We start from the raw sequence: 14,969 nt of genomic DNA, 5'->3' as shown, positions 1-14,969 counted from the left end.
TATCTGTCCAGAAATGTGAGTGACAAGTATCACAAAACTCATTGCTTACATTCAGGAATTTTATTGAAACATGTTTCTGCAACTGTGAAAGATGCTATGCAAAATGGATGGTTTCTTCAGCAAGATGTGCTGAAGAAGAGGACGTCACTCAGTTAAGACTTGATTTTGGGGGGTCAATCATGGTATCAGTGCTATTTTGAGTACTATTACGGGATTGTGGAAATTGCAGAAGGCAGGAATTGCTGTGACTCGGACGGGGAAGTTATTAGTAAACTGTTAAAATGGAAATTTCAAAATCCAATAAAGTTAGCAAATATTGACGGAGGTAATTTGCACTTCAAAGATCTGGTTGTGTACATTTGCATAAATATGTGTGTATATGCACACACACACACGTAATGCATGGAACATGAGTATAAACAACTGAGTTTTTCTCCTTATTTCAGGCAGCATTAAAGCTTCAGCTCGGCATCACTCAGCATATTAGTGGTGTTTGCTTGCAGTTTTTGAAAGTGAAGTGATAGATTTGACTCTCTGCCTGTTGAAGCTCTCCTTGGAACATGTGGAACACGAAAGACTCATTTGTGGTGTTTAATATTGCTTGAACAGGTTCCTGTGTTGTGTTTTAATTTCAGCAGATGCAGGGAGGGGTCAGGTTGGGCAGGTGAGTATCTGCCCTGCATGACACAGAAGGTCTGTCTCCTAGGTCATCACTTGGCCTCAATCCTTGCTGGTAGCAAGTGCATGATTCAAATATATTAGACTGGATCACAGACTTGCACAGCATTTTGCTCTTTCTTTGTTAACTTATTGTTATTTACTAACTTTTCATGCAGTGGTAGCATGTACAAACCAACCAGGCTTGGACCAAAGTGTGGTAGGCATTGTGAAAGCTGCAGTAAATTGCAGCGCCTGCCTTTAAGGAGTTTTAGCCTAAAATAAACTCTCAGTGTCCTGCAGTCTGCTGCATTTACATAAATGCCTCTGATACTATGCAGCAATTTACAGATGTCCTGTGTTGCCTTGATTATTGTATGAATTTCTGCACTCAAACAGAAATTAACAGATTTACAGTATGATTATATGCGTTTAGTTTCCTTTAAAGGAAAAGCAAAGATTAGATTAGGGTAAACCAGTTCTCAGGAGAAGCTTGGGAGAGAGTGCAAGTCTGGCAACGGTCTTCATGGATCCAGAACAGTAACAAGTTGGAAAGCAAGATGTCCTCAAAGAGAAGAGGTGTTCAGAGAGCTGACTTCACTCTTACTGTGAGTTATTAACTTCTAAAGCATTGGTGGTTCCTGTCAGCCATGTTACTAAAACCAAAATCTGAACTGATATAACTCTTTTTTATTATTATTTTATTTATTTTTTTACATAATTTAGATCAGAAGTGTTTCCCTCACATTTGCTTCTTGTGTTAAATAATGATACTCTTTGTAAAGATGGTTGTGATGTCAGTCACAGAGGAATTGCTGGAGTTTATCATCGAACATGAAACAGTCTAAACTGAGCCGATAGCTTTGTCTTTGGATTTCAGTAACACTTTAATGCTGTTTCTCACAGTATCCTTCTGGACAAAATGTCCAGCATACCGTTAGACGAAACCACAGTGTGCTGGGTGGGCAATTGGCTGATGGGCAACTAGCAGAGTTCTCAGAGCTCCATATTTTGGACACTGGTATGGCCTCGCCTTGAGTACTCTGTACAATTTGGGGCACCACAGTACAAAAAGGACATAAAACTGTTTGAGAGTGTCCAAAGGAGGGCTGCAAAGATGGTGAAGGGTCCAGAGGGGAAGATGTATAAGGAGCAGCTGAAGTACCTGCAGTTGTTGGGTGCAGAGCAGAGCAGGCTGAGGAGAGGCATCATGGAGGCTGCAGCTCCTCACAGGGAGCGAAGGGACAGTGCTGAGCTCTGCTCTATGGGGACAGCAACAGGAGCTGAGGGAACGGCATGGAGCTGTCAGGGGAGGGCAGCTGGGGGTGGCAGCTGGACCTGTAACTGTGAGAGAACTAATGCTGGAAAAATAGTTCCAGAAATTTCCAATAGATTCCAAGTCAAGACCCAGTCAATTCATTGATGTGCTGTATGCATGCAGTTGCAGTTCACTTCTCCGTGCTCAGTGGCTGATAAATATGTTCATGGAATCCTGCTGGAAAAAAAGATATATATGAAGTGTAATGATCTTAAAACAGAAGGGTTGCCTTTTTAGAGGGAAGATTATTCTACATTGTTTATTGCAAGTAAATACTTTGAGTTGGTCTAGAAACAAAAAGATATACTGGGTTAAAGCCAACATTTCACAACTGGGTCCCACATATATACACAGTTTAGGCTGTATGTGTGTTGCTCACATCAGTGACGTTCACTATAGTGTGGTCATTGTAGTTATCTCAAGAAAAAGAGAAAAACCATCTGGTACTATAAATCTGGCTGTTGGGTTTTCATACATGGTGCCTGAATTTCATGTTCTTTATGAATGCGTTCTACACAGGAACGTGTGTCATAGATTCACTGGAACATTTCCAGGCTCATTCTAAAATGTGCATCCAGTAGGAGATATTGCAGAGATGCAAGAAGTCTCTCCAGGGGTTTGGATGGAGAGGGAAGTTTAGCAAAAACAAGGCTGAGCAGTGTGAATGTTATTTTTGGGTCTAATAATTTTCTCTGTAGGTTACTGTTCTATTTCTCCTATACATCTCTACATCGTGAAGATCATTTGAAATAAATGAGGAGATTTATATAACTGATGATGGTTTATAAATAATATAAAACTTAGAATAAATGCAATTTTGCATCATTTAAAGAGTATGCATTTGTTGACGCATTTTATAATGTTACACTCACAGTTAAGGATTTCTGTGCTCTCTATGCAGGTATATGTCTCGAGTCCATGGTATGCATCCAAAAGAAACCACTCGTCAGCTGAGTTTAGCAGTCAAGGATGGTCTTATTGTTGAAACGTTGACGGTGGGGTGTAAAGGGTCAAAGGCTGGTATTGAACAAGAAGGATATTGGTTGCCAGGAGATGAGATTGTGAGTATAAAATCTTTGAGAAAATAAATCATGATTTCTGGTATCTTCACAGTAAATTTGTTTTAATTTCTATTTGAAGTTATTTACAGATGCTGTGTTGATGATTGTGACCAGGGAAGTAACGTGTTCTTAAACCTTTTAACCCTTTCTGTTCCGTAGGAGCTCTTTGTTCTCAAATGTGAATTTTCTGCTGTGAAACACTGTTGAAATCTTGCTCAGTCATGCTTAATGTACATAGCGTTACCTCTTCTACATGGGAAGGTATTAGATATAATGGTATAGGTGTTACCTGAAATCCTCAGATGTCCAGGAATACCAATGATGATAACTTTTAAAATATATTAATACAAGAATTTTGGATCAGTGTTGCTTCAATCTGAATCTTAGAAAGGAAAAGCTAGTCCATTTCAAAAGAGCTCACTTCCAAAGATTCCAAAGAACCACAGAAAGTTATATATTTTATTATGTGTAAATAGACATTAAAAGCTTTGTTTTACAGATAATCTGGAAACACTGGGGCATACATTTAGGAATGATTTTCTTAGTAAATTAGTTACAGGCATCCAGGCATTGTTCCACTGGATATGTAAAGTAAATACTTAAATCCAATTATATAGGTTGAAAGCTATGTAAAGGGAAGAAATACATGTTTTTTTTTCTGTCCCTAAAACTAAATTCTAGTGTACTCACAGTGCTGAGAATAGCCTAATAAACCAGGAACAGAAGTTGTGTGATTATGTTGCCTTGTTCAGAAGCCTTTTCTCTGCATTTACAAGACAATGGTTTCCTGACAAAAACAGTTTAGCAAAGCTTTAAAATACTTGAACTAGAAATGGCTGTTTTGGAACAGAAGTTTCATTAAATACTGGTAAAATGGGCAACATTTTCCAGACAGAGATAATTATTTAAACTTTGAAGAAAACCAGAAGAACAGAGAATTCTCTCTACAGGAGAATTAGCTGTAAAAGGTACTGAAATACTCATTGTATAATTGCAGCCATCAGGGGAATAATATATTACTTTTTCTTTAAAATTGAAAGAAATATAAACTATCAATAATGGAAAGGATTGTATTTCAAATTATCCCAGTCACACTAATTTGAAGTGTTGCAATATGTATATGATATATGTTACGTCACTGTTTTATTCTTCATTCTAATTTGTTTAGAAAACCTCATGGGAGCTTCTAAAGGGTATTTAGTTTTGTTTCCGCAGTTTCGCCTGGGAATGAATATTCAGAAATTCCTGCTTAGTTGTTTAAAATTTTTTCTTATGTCAGTTTTATGTGTGTTAATTGTGTAGACACAACATAGCATAGTCTGATATTTGTAGTTATCACGAGTGTTCAATGTGTTTGGTTCCTCTATTGCTGAGAAGAAAAAAAGTAAAGAGTCAAAATGCATCACAATAGCCATCGTATCATTCAAAAAAACAAACAAACCCTGCTTCTTCTTAACAACATTTATCTAAACAAAATAGTCTGATAATCAGTATGTAAATTCCCAGTGAATAATTAGAATTAAATTATTATTTTATCTCAGAATGAAAAGAGTTCTCTTTGCCGTAGCTGAGGATACTACGTAGGTCACAGTATGAAAGGCCTATTGGTTAGAAGTACTGATTGCTGCACACTGCTGCATTATGCTGTGCCCATATGTCTGACGGCCATCTCAGTTGTTGAGAACACCAGTGCATGCTTGACTTAATGTCTTTTGGCAGTAGTAGGAATCAGATTCCAATCAGGGCCATGTTTCAACAGTACCCGGCCTCCAGCTTCTCTGGATCCTTAATACTAAAAATGCTGCAGATACCTGAGGCAAAATACATTGACTTGAAATAAAGGAATACTTTGAGGAGTTTTTATTCAAAAAATTTTAATGAGTAGCAACATTATCACTTGGCATCAGATCCAGTATTTTCCATTTTCCAACAATTGGTGCGAAACTGTAAAGTTTGGTATGTTCCCTACATTGGACACACTGGATATTGTTACACATACTTTGCCTGCACTTGATCAAGATGCAGTCTGTAGTTTTGTGTAATCCAGATCTGGTACTAATGACTGTTGAACCATGAGCTCAAGTTACATCTCAGTGAGGACGATCACACAGGAGTCTTTTCAGAGATCCGCTCCTAGGAGATAGAACTCTGAAATGGGGCTGTTAACGCTGGAACAATGATTTCAGTCTCAGCAAACTGTAGTACTTACAGACGGCTCCTTGACCCCATTGGCAAATGTGGTTTGACTGGTACCACTAGAGCTTTGAAAGCTCATAAAGTGAAATACTTGAGGACTGATCTACCACATCTGTGCAAAAAATGCCATTGGATTTCAGCTTGTTTTCTGGCACCAGGCTGGAAGTCAATAAGGAACACCTGTTTCAAGGAGCTAGCAAAGGAGACATTTTTCTAATCCCTCCTTTGATTTTTTTAAAATCTGAGTATTTGCTTGAAGTTTTTTTGCATTCCTGAAGTTTTGGACCTAAACCCTACTAATTAAAATCTGTATTCAAATAAATAAATGACTTATCTGGTCTGCAGATACTGCTGACCACCTGCATCTGTTATTCATGTAGGTGACTGACTGCAGGTTGACACAAGGCCTGAAACTACTGGTTTTAATGGTAACCATGAATTGATTGTTAAATGATAACAATAATTATTTATGAATCAATTACGATTATGAAAATGCAGCTCTGTTTGGAAAAGTTTAATTAGGTAGTTTGTGGTGTTTGCTTTTCTGTTTCCAAACGCTTGTGTTATCCATACTTTGACGTAATGACAGATAAATGCAGTACGGACGTGATGTCTGATACAGTTTCTCACAGCCCTCAGAGGAAAGTGTTAAGAAATTTATGCTGCTTTGCTATCAGTGTTCTGTCAGAGTGGTGGTTAAAAAAAACAAACAAACACAAAAGTAAAAATATATTTTAAAAAATGAAGCAAACTATGACGTCCTCAGATGTCATACAAAAGAACTGACCGGTGTTCAAAGATAGAACAGTTTTGGAGCATCAGAAGGAGACCTTTCCAAGAGAGACTGCCATCTGAAAATGAATGTTCTGAAAAACTGGAAAAAAAAAGAATAATCAGATTAAAACAGCATAAATTTGTCCTCTTTTTCTCTGATGTGTATGGAGGAGAGATTTCTATATGTGGTACTAAAACTAATCTAATGTATAAAGCCAGTTGCCCAATATACTGTATTCCAGTAGATATTTATGGGTTGGTAACTACGCAAGAACTTTGCTGCAAGTATTTTACTTCCAGGAATTGTGCAGGTACTCATTTTCTTTGCTCATTTACCATCTATACAGATGCTTTGCAAATGTTCAAAATGTGTTCTCATCTTACAGGCTTTCTCATCTTAGAGATGATTAATGCATTTGACACAAAATAAATGAGAGAAGAGATTATTTTCCATTGTTACCCAGCATTTTAGTCAGTAATTTTGCATTTTTACTGTCTTTTGTTGACATCATTATGCAATTCAACAAAATCTCTGCAGCTTCTTGCCTTGCAAGGGAAATGCCAGTCCTGAAATCTGGTAACAGAACTTTACTTTTCCTTTCTAAAATCTTTATTTCTGTTTCTTGCAGAACTTTTGGAATTTGGAAGTGTTATTTATTCTCAATAAAAAAAACAAATGATCTCTTTGCTCTGCAGGTTGAGGGGAAAAAAAACTGCAAATAAGTGTTGTTAACCATGTTGTTGATGCAATGACTACAAGGAAAGTGTGGTTCTTGATGAAAGTAGTAATGAATGTCCTTATCGATTAATTTCTGGTTTTAAGTTTTGCCATTATTTTTGTGTGCTTTTATCATGGTAAAACAGTGGTCTGTCTAATCGAAGTGAAAGAAATGAGTTAAAGCACCAATGCCCATGTAGCTTTATGAGGTATTAGATGTATTCCTTGCAGTTAGTGTGCCTTACTTACTCTCGTGTTTTTGATTTTTCTACAGACAAATGTGCATGGAGGTATTTTGAGCATTTATTGTGCTAATTCTTCTCATGATTAATGTCATGAGATTGCAGTGGCCCAGCAAGAGGCATTATGAACGTATAGTTTCAATTTACATGTGTTCACAAAGCCAGATTATATTGTGTTCTTCTAAAATGGAGATGTGTTAATAGCACAGATTTATTGTTTGCATTTGAAGGCAACATATCTCATAGCATTGCTGTGGATTAAAGCTCATAGTGACCGATTTCTCTACTGACACATGAGAGGCAAGGCTTCACACTTAATTAGGGTACTCTGATCTATTTCTTCACTGCCAAAATAGATACAAGGTGATCATGCTTTTGAGAGGTCACTTTTCTATAGAAGACTGTTTTCCCCAAAGCAATCATGTAATTCATTGCTTATAGATAGAGCCTGCAGCTCTTCTGGCTGGTTAAGTCTGACTTTGGGTTGTAGTTGCAATCATTATGTGTGCACTTGTTCTCCACATCTCTTATTGTTGTTTCTCCAATTCTTATCTTGTAAACAGTTTTTAGTTAGGTGAAGACCATGTCATTTGGAGGGGTAGTTTTCTTGCTTTCCTCTTTTAAGGAAACATTAGAAGAATGTGATTTTTCCCTACGCACCATGTATTTAAAACTTACTAACTCATCCTGGCAATTTTCTGATATTTAGTATCTGTAAGGTAGTGGTAGTTGCTTATAGTAATTCCAGATACTTTCAGGTCCCAAGCCTGCCTAACTAACCATCTCTTCACTGTGCTTTACCATCATTTTAACCTTTTTGTGGCCCACTGCCAGCACTGTCAGTTTATTAACCCCAGTGACCTCAAGTAAACATCCAGCAATTTGATGTGCTGCAGCTTTATTTTTGTGAGGCTCAGTCTATACAAAATATGTATTTTGGTTGTTACATTTCTGTTAATCTAATCTGCTTTAGATTGAGCTGGGTTTCTTTCTTGTTATGCTTGTGTTGGTAACTGTATTTTTTTCCATGCCAGGACATTGCTGATATCCAGAAGCAGTGTTTTGATCTGGCTGTGCCATCTTGAGTCTCTCCATAAGTACTGAGATAATCATGGCATCGTAAGAATGATCACTGTGAGGGTTTGAATCTTCTCTGGATATAAAATGCACTTTAAATTTAAAAAGAAAACATGACAACCACATAGCTACCAATTACTGCTAGCAAGTTGGTGGCTTCTAATTTGCTGAGCTGAGAAATGGTTTTAATGTGCATCCCATTCATTTCAGTTAGGAGCAGTAGAATACTATGAAATGGCGATAGTGACAGCCAGTGTCTTCATCATGCATTCATGATGTTCTTCCTACTGGAGAGCAAAAGGAAGAAGAACATGTACTGAATGAAGAAGAGTTTTCTTCAGTCATTAAAAAAAAATGATTCTAATCCATCTGTATTGCCTTGGATCTGAAGTCCTATGTGAATTCACCTATCCACAGCCAAATACAGCCCAAACAACAATAATTGTTCCTCTCATATGGTAACAAATTGGACATTTGCTAGTCTGGAACTTTCCAGACTGGAACTTTTGAAATTATCGGTGTTCTTTACATTTGGTGATTCACTAAAGCAAAATTAAAGAACATTCTTTTGGGGGAAAAATTTCTGGACTAGCTTCCATTTCACAACTCAGGTTAGATATGAGGAGGCTTTAAGGCTCAAGGCGCCTATCGGTTCAGTCTCACAAGGGCACTCAAGGGAAATGGATATCTGAAATTGACTCTCTCTTTGCTATCTTATCTCTTCATCCTCTAAATTCCCATCTTTCAGAGGTTATTTTGCCAAAAGAGCACCACCATACCAGTCACTGCACACTAAAGGAAACAGATTTTTGTAGCAAATAATTATCATAAATTGCACTGGTGTAAGCATCTGCTTATTATTGAGCTCAAAGTAGGTGTCCACTAGTGTAATACCTTGCTGTGGATTTATGAAAAACAGATATTTTCAAGCCCTCAAATTAAAGCACAGACTATTTTGTCCTTGAGCAAATTAGAACTTGGAACTCCCACCTCGTGTTTGAGAAATGTTTTACTCTTGCCGTGTTGAAGCACATTGTCTTTACATTAAAGCTATTGCCATGTAGCTCACGAGGACGACCTTGCTGTCTTGCAGTGGCCTTCCTTTCCCTATATGTGTTAAGAATCATTAACAATTCTGTACTTTCCTTTTCCGAGTTTTTCTCTTCACATATGTTCAGGAATATTTCTTCCCTCCACTCCAATCCTCCTTTATTTTTCACCCCCTAAAAAGGAAGTACCTGTGCTTTCTGAAAATCAGCACAAAAGCTCACGTTGTTTGGAGGATCTTCACGCTACCAGAGATGACACTAGAGGAGTCCACCTTATTGCATAATTAAGAGATGATGCATCTTTTAAACTGGTAAAACAACTTCATCAGGATCTTCATTTGCCTATCTCAGCTTTGTCAACTTGACTGTTAAAAATTCGATCAATCCAGTGCTCTTTTCTTCTTGAAGGTTTTCACCCACTGTTCTGTGGTTGTGATACTGACATTGTTCACAGATTTCACATTTCTGCTCTCTTAAGAGGTCTGTAGAAGAATGATAATTTGCTTTCAGGTTTCAAGTAGGTTGGTCAGTCTGGTCTGCATAAAGTTTCCAACACGGTACTCAAATTATGTTAATGTGTTAGATGGCTTAGACCAGCCCATCTTGAGTTTGCTCTGAAGATACACATCTCGTGTTTTTCCACCTCTTTTGTGCTAGCCCTAACCTGGTAGCATTGTTTTATTCAGTTTGTGTGTTCAAAAAGCTATCCATCTCTGACAGTTACTTTGATTCTTTTCCTGTGATGTCATGCTGGTCTCTGAATGAAATTTTATTGAATCGCATGAACTTATTAACATTTATGTTTGATTCACGATAAAAGCAGACCTTGTTCCTTTTCTTTCACTGAAAGCTGAAACAATACCAGCCACACCTATAGCACAAGAAGGGAAAAGAAGTGTGAGATTTAAGCAAAGAGTGTAGGAATTTTTGCCATTGGTTTGGATAGAAAGATTAGAATATTGTTTGAGAGATCTGTGTGTGCAGAAACATCAACATAGAAAAACACTACAAAATCCCATGTAGAAGTTATGGCCAGAGCAGCAATGTAAGCATATACTAAGAAGAAGACAGAAGGGAGAGCCATTTTATGCACAATGCTTCTTGGAAAGAGATTTGGAAATACACAATATGGAAATAAAAGGCACTGCACCTAATAAATACTTCACTCCATCACTGATGTATCTCCCTAATGAGAATAGCTTACAAACCTCCTCTTGGCTCAACCTGAGTAAAAAATTATGACATTAATAGCAGAAGTGAATGCAGTTTCTGAGGAGATGTGTTGCAAGTTTCTATTAACCTTGAACTCACTTGGAACATGAAGGAGGATAAAAATTATTTTCATTTAAAATGACATTCTGTTTCTAATATCATGGAGGAGAATTCTCATATTGTCTCACCCGAAATAATGTGTACTACTGCTACCCAAATGTGATCTCCTTGGGAGGGAAACTGAGATTTATGCATTGCTTCAGGAACACAACTTATAGGCTGAGAAGATGAACACACAGAGATTTTAACAGTCATTTTGGCTACTGGCACGCTACTACACTTGTTGAAAAAAAAACTTCACTTCTTCTTTAGCTCTGGGAGTTGACAACTGGCTTTGCACTTTGGAGCCCATCTCCTTGAATGGGCCAGAACATAAGTATGAGGTAGATGAGGGAGCGAAAATCTACCTGTCCTGGTAGACATCCAGAGTTGAATTTGTGGTTTCTGCTAGAAACAGACAACTTCTAAGACAAATTGGCAATAACTTTATTAGACAAATGGGCTTGCAGATGAAGCACAATGAAAGAAGGTCTACTGAGAGGCTGTGGAATTCACTGCAGAACCTGAGTCTTCTTGCATGTGTGCCTCAGAACTGGAATGAGTTATCATTCAAGAAGATGGAACTGAATTATCACATGCCTCTAAATACACCTGTTTTCAATACATATTATAGAGAAGGAGATTTTGATCTGTCTTCTGACAGAGTAATGGAACAAATCAGTTGTTGTAATGCTATGAAAATCTGTATAGAATGAACCAAAACATGTAAATGAAGTACTTGAAATTAAGCAGGATGCCTGGGTAGTTGTGAAGATATGTGAACTCATTATTGCTTTGCATTTCTTTTTGTGATGAAGTATGAGTAACGAATGCCATCAAAGTATCCCTACAAAGTCAGGCTGTGGAATTCCATTTTTAAGACGAAATTCAGATCATCAAAAGAAAGGATCTATAAAAAGGCAAGTGATTTGCAATGGACCAATTATCCTGTCTCTAAAATCATGGATCGGGGTAGCTACCTACTGCAGCAGTTTCCTAGAAAAGGAAGGAGAAGATTAAGTGAAACAATTTTCATAAAGGAGTTCTAGTTACTGAAGTCTTTTTGGCTTTGAAAGAGAGATGGATGCAGAACACTTCTGATGAGCAGAAAAAAGCACAAGCAAAACATGAGTCAATGTATCTAGTATGTATATATGAGAAAACTACTGGGGAGAAAATAAGCTTATTTTGATGCTGAATTTAATGTATTACTGTAATATTAAATATAAGACATGGGATGATTTAAGAAAGTTTACTGTTGTAAAGCAAACATCCTGATTGAGTATGGATGTGGGGATATACTTTATTAAACAACTCCCTCGCTGTTTACCTGCTGCAAAGGTGGTAAGTCCTCTGAGCCATCAGTCAATTGTGCCTTCCTCAGTGCTGAGCCTAAACCATCGTGAAGAAAACTAAAAGCAGATTCAGTGGGCTACTGAATGGAAGTTCACAGGAAGATTCTTGCTGACTAAGAAAGAGGTGGAACCAGAGATACTTGGCGTGAAGAGAAAACTGATGGAGATGCCCACAGAGGGCTGCCCTCGCAGCAGGCTAGAATCTGTGGCAAAAAAAACCAAAAACATGCAATCGTGAAAAAAAGATGGGAAATTGTGCTCTATGGCACATTGTCTTTGCTAGGCCCAAGTAGTATGTGATTCACAGTGAGAATTAATACATCTACCAAGAGTCATAGTAAGATTTCTTACTAGGTGTTGTAGCAGTGAGATACAGCATGCTTTAAAAAGAGACAACTGTGCACAGATGGGTGCATAGCTGGTAGTGTCCTGAAGAAAAAAAACAAAAGGAGCCAGGATCTGCTCTGTCCAACTCCATGGATGAACAGCCTCATTTTGTAGGACTTTTGTTACAGAGTTGTCACTTGGAAGTTCAGTAGTGGTGCAAAAGCTGGATGGATGGGAGACTCTTCAAGGCTGAATGCTGTTTAGCTTTTCTAGAGTACTTATAGGCTCTTGTCTGAGCCTGTTTCAGCCTGTAGTATAGATTCTGATACTTATGCTTTGAGAAAATACTGATGAACAAATCAATATTAAGTGTGCAGTAGCCGTTTAGAGCAAATATGTAAGTAACAATTACTTCCTTCAGGTTTGGTCTTGGAGAACAGGAGCATTGTAAGAGGTGCACCTCCTCCCCTAAACCTCACCCCCCCGCACCCCAGTGGTTTGTTACTTTTGTGAACGATGAAGACTGGAAAATACACTGCAAAGTTTTAACAATTATCTGTAGCAAAGCTCATGGCTAAACTTGGATGGGAACAGATGCTACCTGAAAAAGGCGGAAAGGAACTGATTGATTAAAAATGGAAAATTTGTTTAGAAACACATAGCTATCACTTTGAGCTTTTTCTCGTTTAAAGAGAAAGTCGATAAACAGACCTTGAAGAACAGAATCCTGAATTTTAACAGCTTCTCTCTTACCTGAAGGAATCAAGCAGATCAGTGGGCAAAGCTGAAAGAATTCTGGTGTTAAACTGATGGAGTTGGAGAGGAGGGAAAGAAGTGTTCCTTATGGCTATTCCTGAATCCTAAAATACCCCTGAAGAAACTGAATCCAGAACACATGCCTCAGGAATGACATCTTTAAATTGAACACAGCCCAATTAGGTGTCGGAGAAAAGGGGAATCAGGGAAATGATGGGAACTCATTCATTGAGGTCTTGTCCTGTTTTCTAAATGGTTATGAAATAGGAAGGATTCCCCTAAATGTTGGGTTGGTGATTTGAAAATGGCTTGAAATAAATACAGCATATAAATGCTATTATTTTAAAGTGGTTTTTATTTTGTAAACAACTTTTTTCTGCTGCTGTGGACCTACTTGCCACTCTAGATTCCTGTATTGTGACAGACTAGAAGTGTTGTTATGATACAGTGTGGGTGAAATAGCACAGTGTCTCTGCTAATACTCTTCCTTTAGACTAAATGTAAAAGCTGTTGTGAGTTCTCTATTCACAAGAAGACAACTGGAGCTGGAGAGACTCTCTAAAGCACAGACATTGTACAGAGCTGACCATGGGTTTGTGCACAGGTGGGTCTGAATGAAAATCCAGTGGTCTGAAAGGAGCTGCTTGTGCGTGTGTGTGAATGAGAGTTCCACAGAAGCAGCACAGCAGCGCATAGGTAAGCAGCAAAGAAATTCTGGAGAAGCCCTTGAAACCAAATGCCAGGGAGAAAAAAACAACAACAAAAAAGCCAAAGAGTACAATGGGACAAAATGCCATAAAGGAAAAGGCTGGGGACCATGAGCTCCAAGGAAAATGCTTTCCTTCATTTGCGTCATATTGAATTTAGGACAACAGAACTGTATGTATGTTATTCATAAATAAACATGATTGCGCCAAAGAAATAACTGACTTAAAATTGTTTTTCTATCTATGTGACCCTTTTTATTTTTTTTTAGCTTGCTGGTTGGGTCCAAAGGATAGCCATGATTTGGATGGCTTGGGAAATCTAGTTCAACTGTGTGAAACCAGCAAATCCCCATAGAGGGGAGTTTTGTGAATAGAGTTTTGCCTTTTCCCCCCCTCCCTTTTCCTCTCTTCCACCTGATAGTAGAGTGACTTTTTACCTGGGCTACCATTAAGGGACTTGGAGAAAACAGATTAACAGGTAAGAAATGAGTTATGTTAATGGAATGTACATTTTAAAGAGGCAAAGTGGTCCTTTTAGGCAAAGTCTAAGTGAAGAGGTTATAATGTTTTCATGTGCAATGACTGCATATAAATTGTAGGAAAATGAAAAGTTACTGTTTGTTTTTATATCCCCTTTTTGGTGCAATAATTATGGTATTGGTAAGGCATGGAAATGACCTAATTGTTGTAGTTGTGACCTCTAAATTATTGTCAATGTTACTGTCAGTATGTCTCCTCCTTAATGGTATGCTGATTGTACAGCAAAACGTCACATTCTCCAACATACAGATTCCCTATTTCAATTACAGCAACGTAAATCTCCATTACTAATGAGTAAGCATTTCTTTTCCATGTACATTTGCATAATAATGGACGTTTTCTTTATGCACTAAAATTATTCTTTCCTTGACAACAACTATATATTTCATTTTACAGTAAAGGCAACGACATGGTGATTCATTCTGTTCTGTTGGGTTTATCTCTTTTCGAGGTGTCAGATGTTCTAGGTAGCCTGACATTTTCTGCCCTATGTTATTTTTCTGTTCTTCCAGAATAAATATGTGTATGTTCTTTAAGACAACCTACTTAATACAAATCATGAACAAGTAAGCTTATGTGTCAGTCATAAGTTAAGTCGTATTTCAGAATTGTTGCTTTGTTTCGTTCATGTTGCTGATAAATCTCAACTGCTATTTATGTCAGTGCAAAGTGACCTTTGTGATATAATGTTTGACCGATTTGAATATAAAGAGCAAGTGACCACAAGTGACCCATATTGCTGCAAGATTCCACTCTGCTTAACAGAACGTAGCTCTTTTGCTATTAAATAAAATCCCCCAAACAGACATTTGCTGCCCTGCTAATGTGTGTATCTACAAAAGCAATGGGAAGCCGAGTAAAACAAAGGTGAGAGGCCTCCT

The 14,969-nt window shown here is 37.7% G+C and overlaps 1 protein-coding gene across 5 annotated transcripts in view; it reads left to right on the top strand.

The window, feature by feature from the left end:
• ZMYND11 (zinc finger MYND-type containing 11) overlaps window positions 1-14,969 on the top strand; it is a 100,826-nt gene that overhangs the window by 55,293 nt on the left and 30,564 nt on the right. For all 5 annotated transcript variants that reach the window (XM_072327555.1, XM_072327556.1, XM_072327554.1 and 2 more), the window contains one exon: window positions 2,877-3,036. In XM_072327555.1, coding sequence (XP_072183656.1) covers window positions 2,877-3,036 — 160 coding nt within the window. The remainder of the gene's footprint in view (window positions 1-2,876; window positions 3,037-14,969) is intronic.

Source organism: Excalfactoria chinensis, chromosome 2 (genome assembly GCF_039878825.1).
Source record: "Excalfactoria chinensis isolate bCotChi1 chromosome 2, bCotChi1.hap2, whole genome shotgun sequence".
Taxonomy (NCBI): domain Eukaryota; kingdom Metazoa; phylum Chordata; class Aves; order Galliformes; family Phasianidae; genus Excalfactoria; species Excalfactoria chinensis.
Note: the sequence above shows the minus strand (reverse complement) of the source record. Positions and strands in the feature narration are given on the sequence as shown.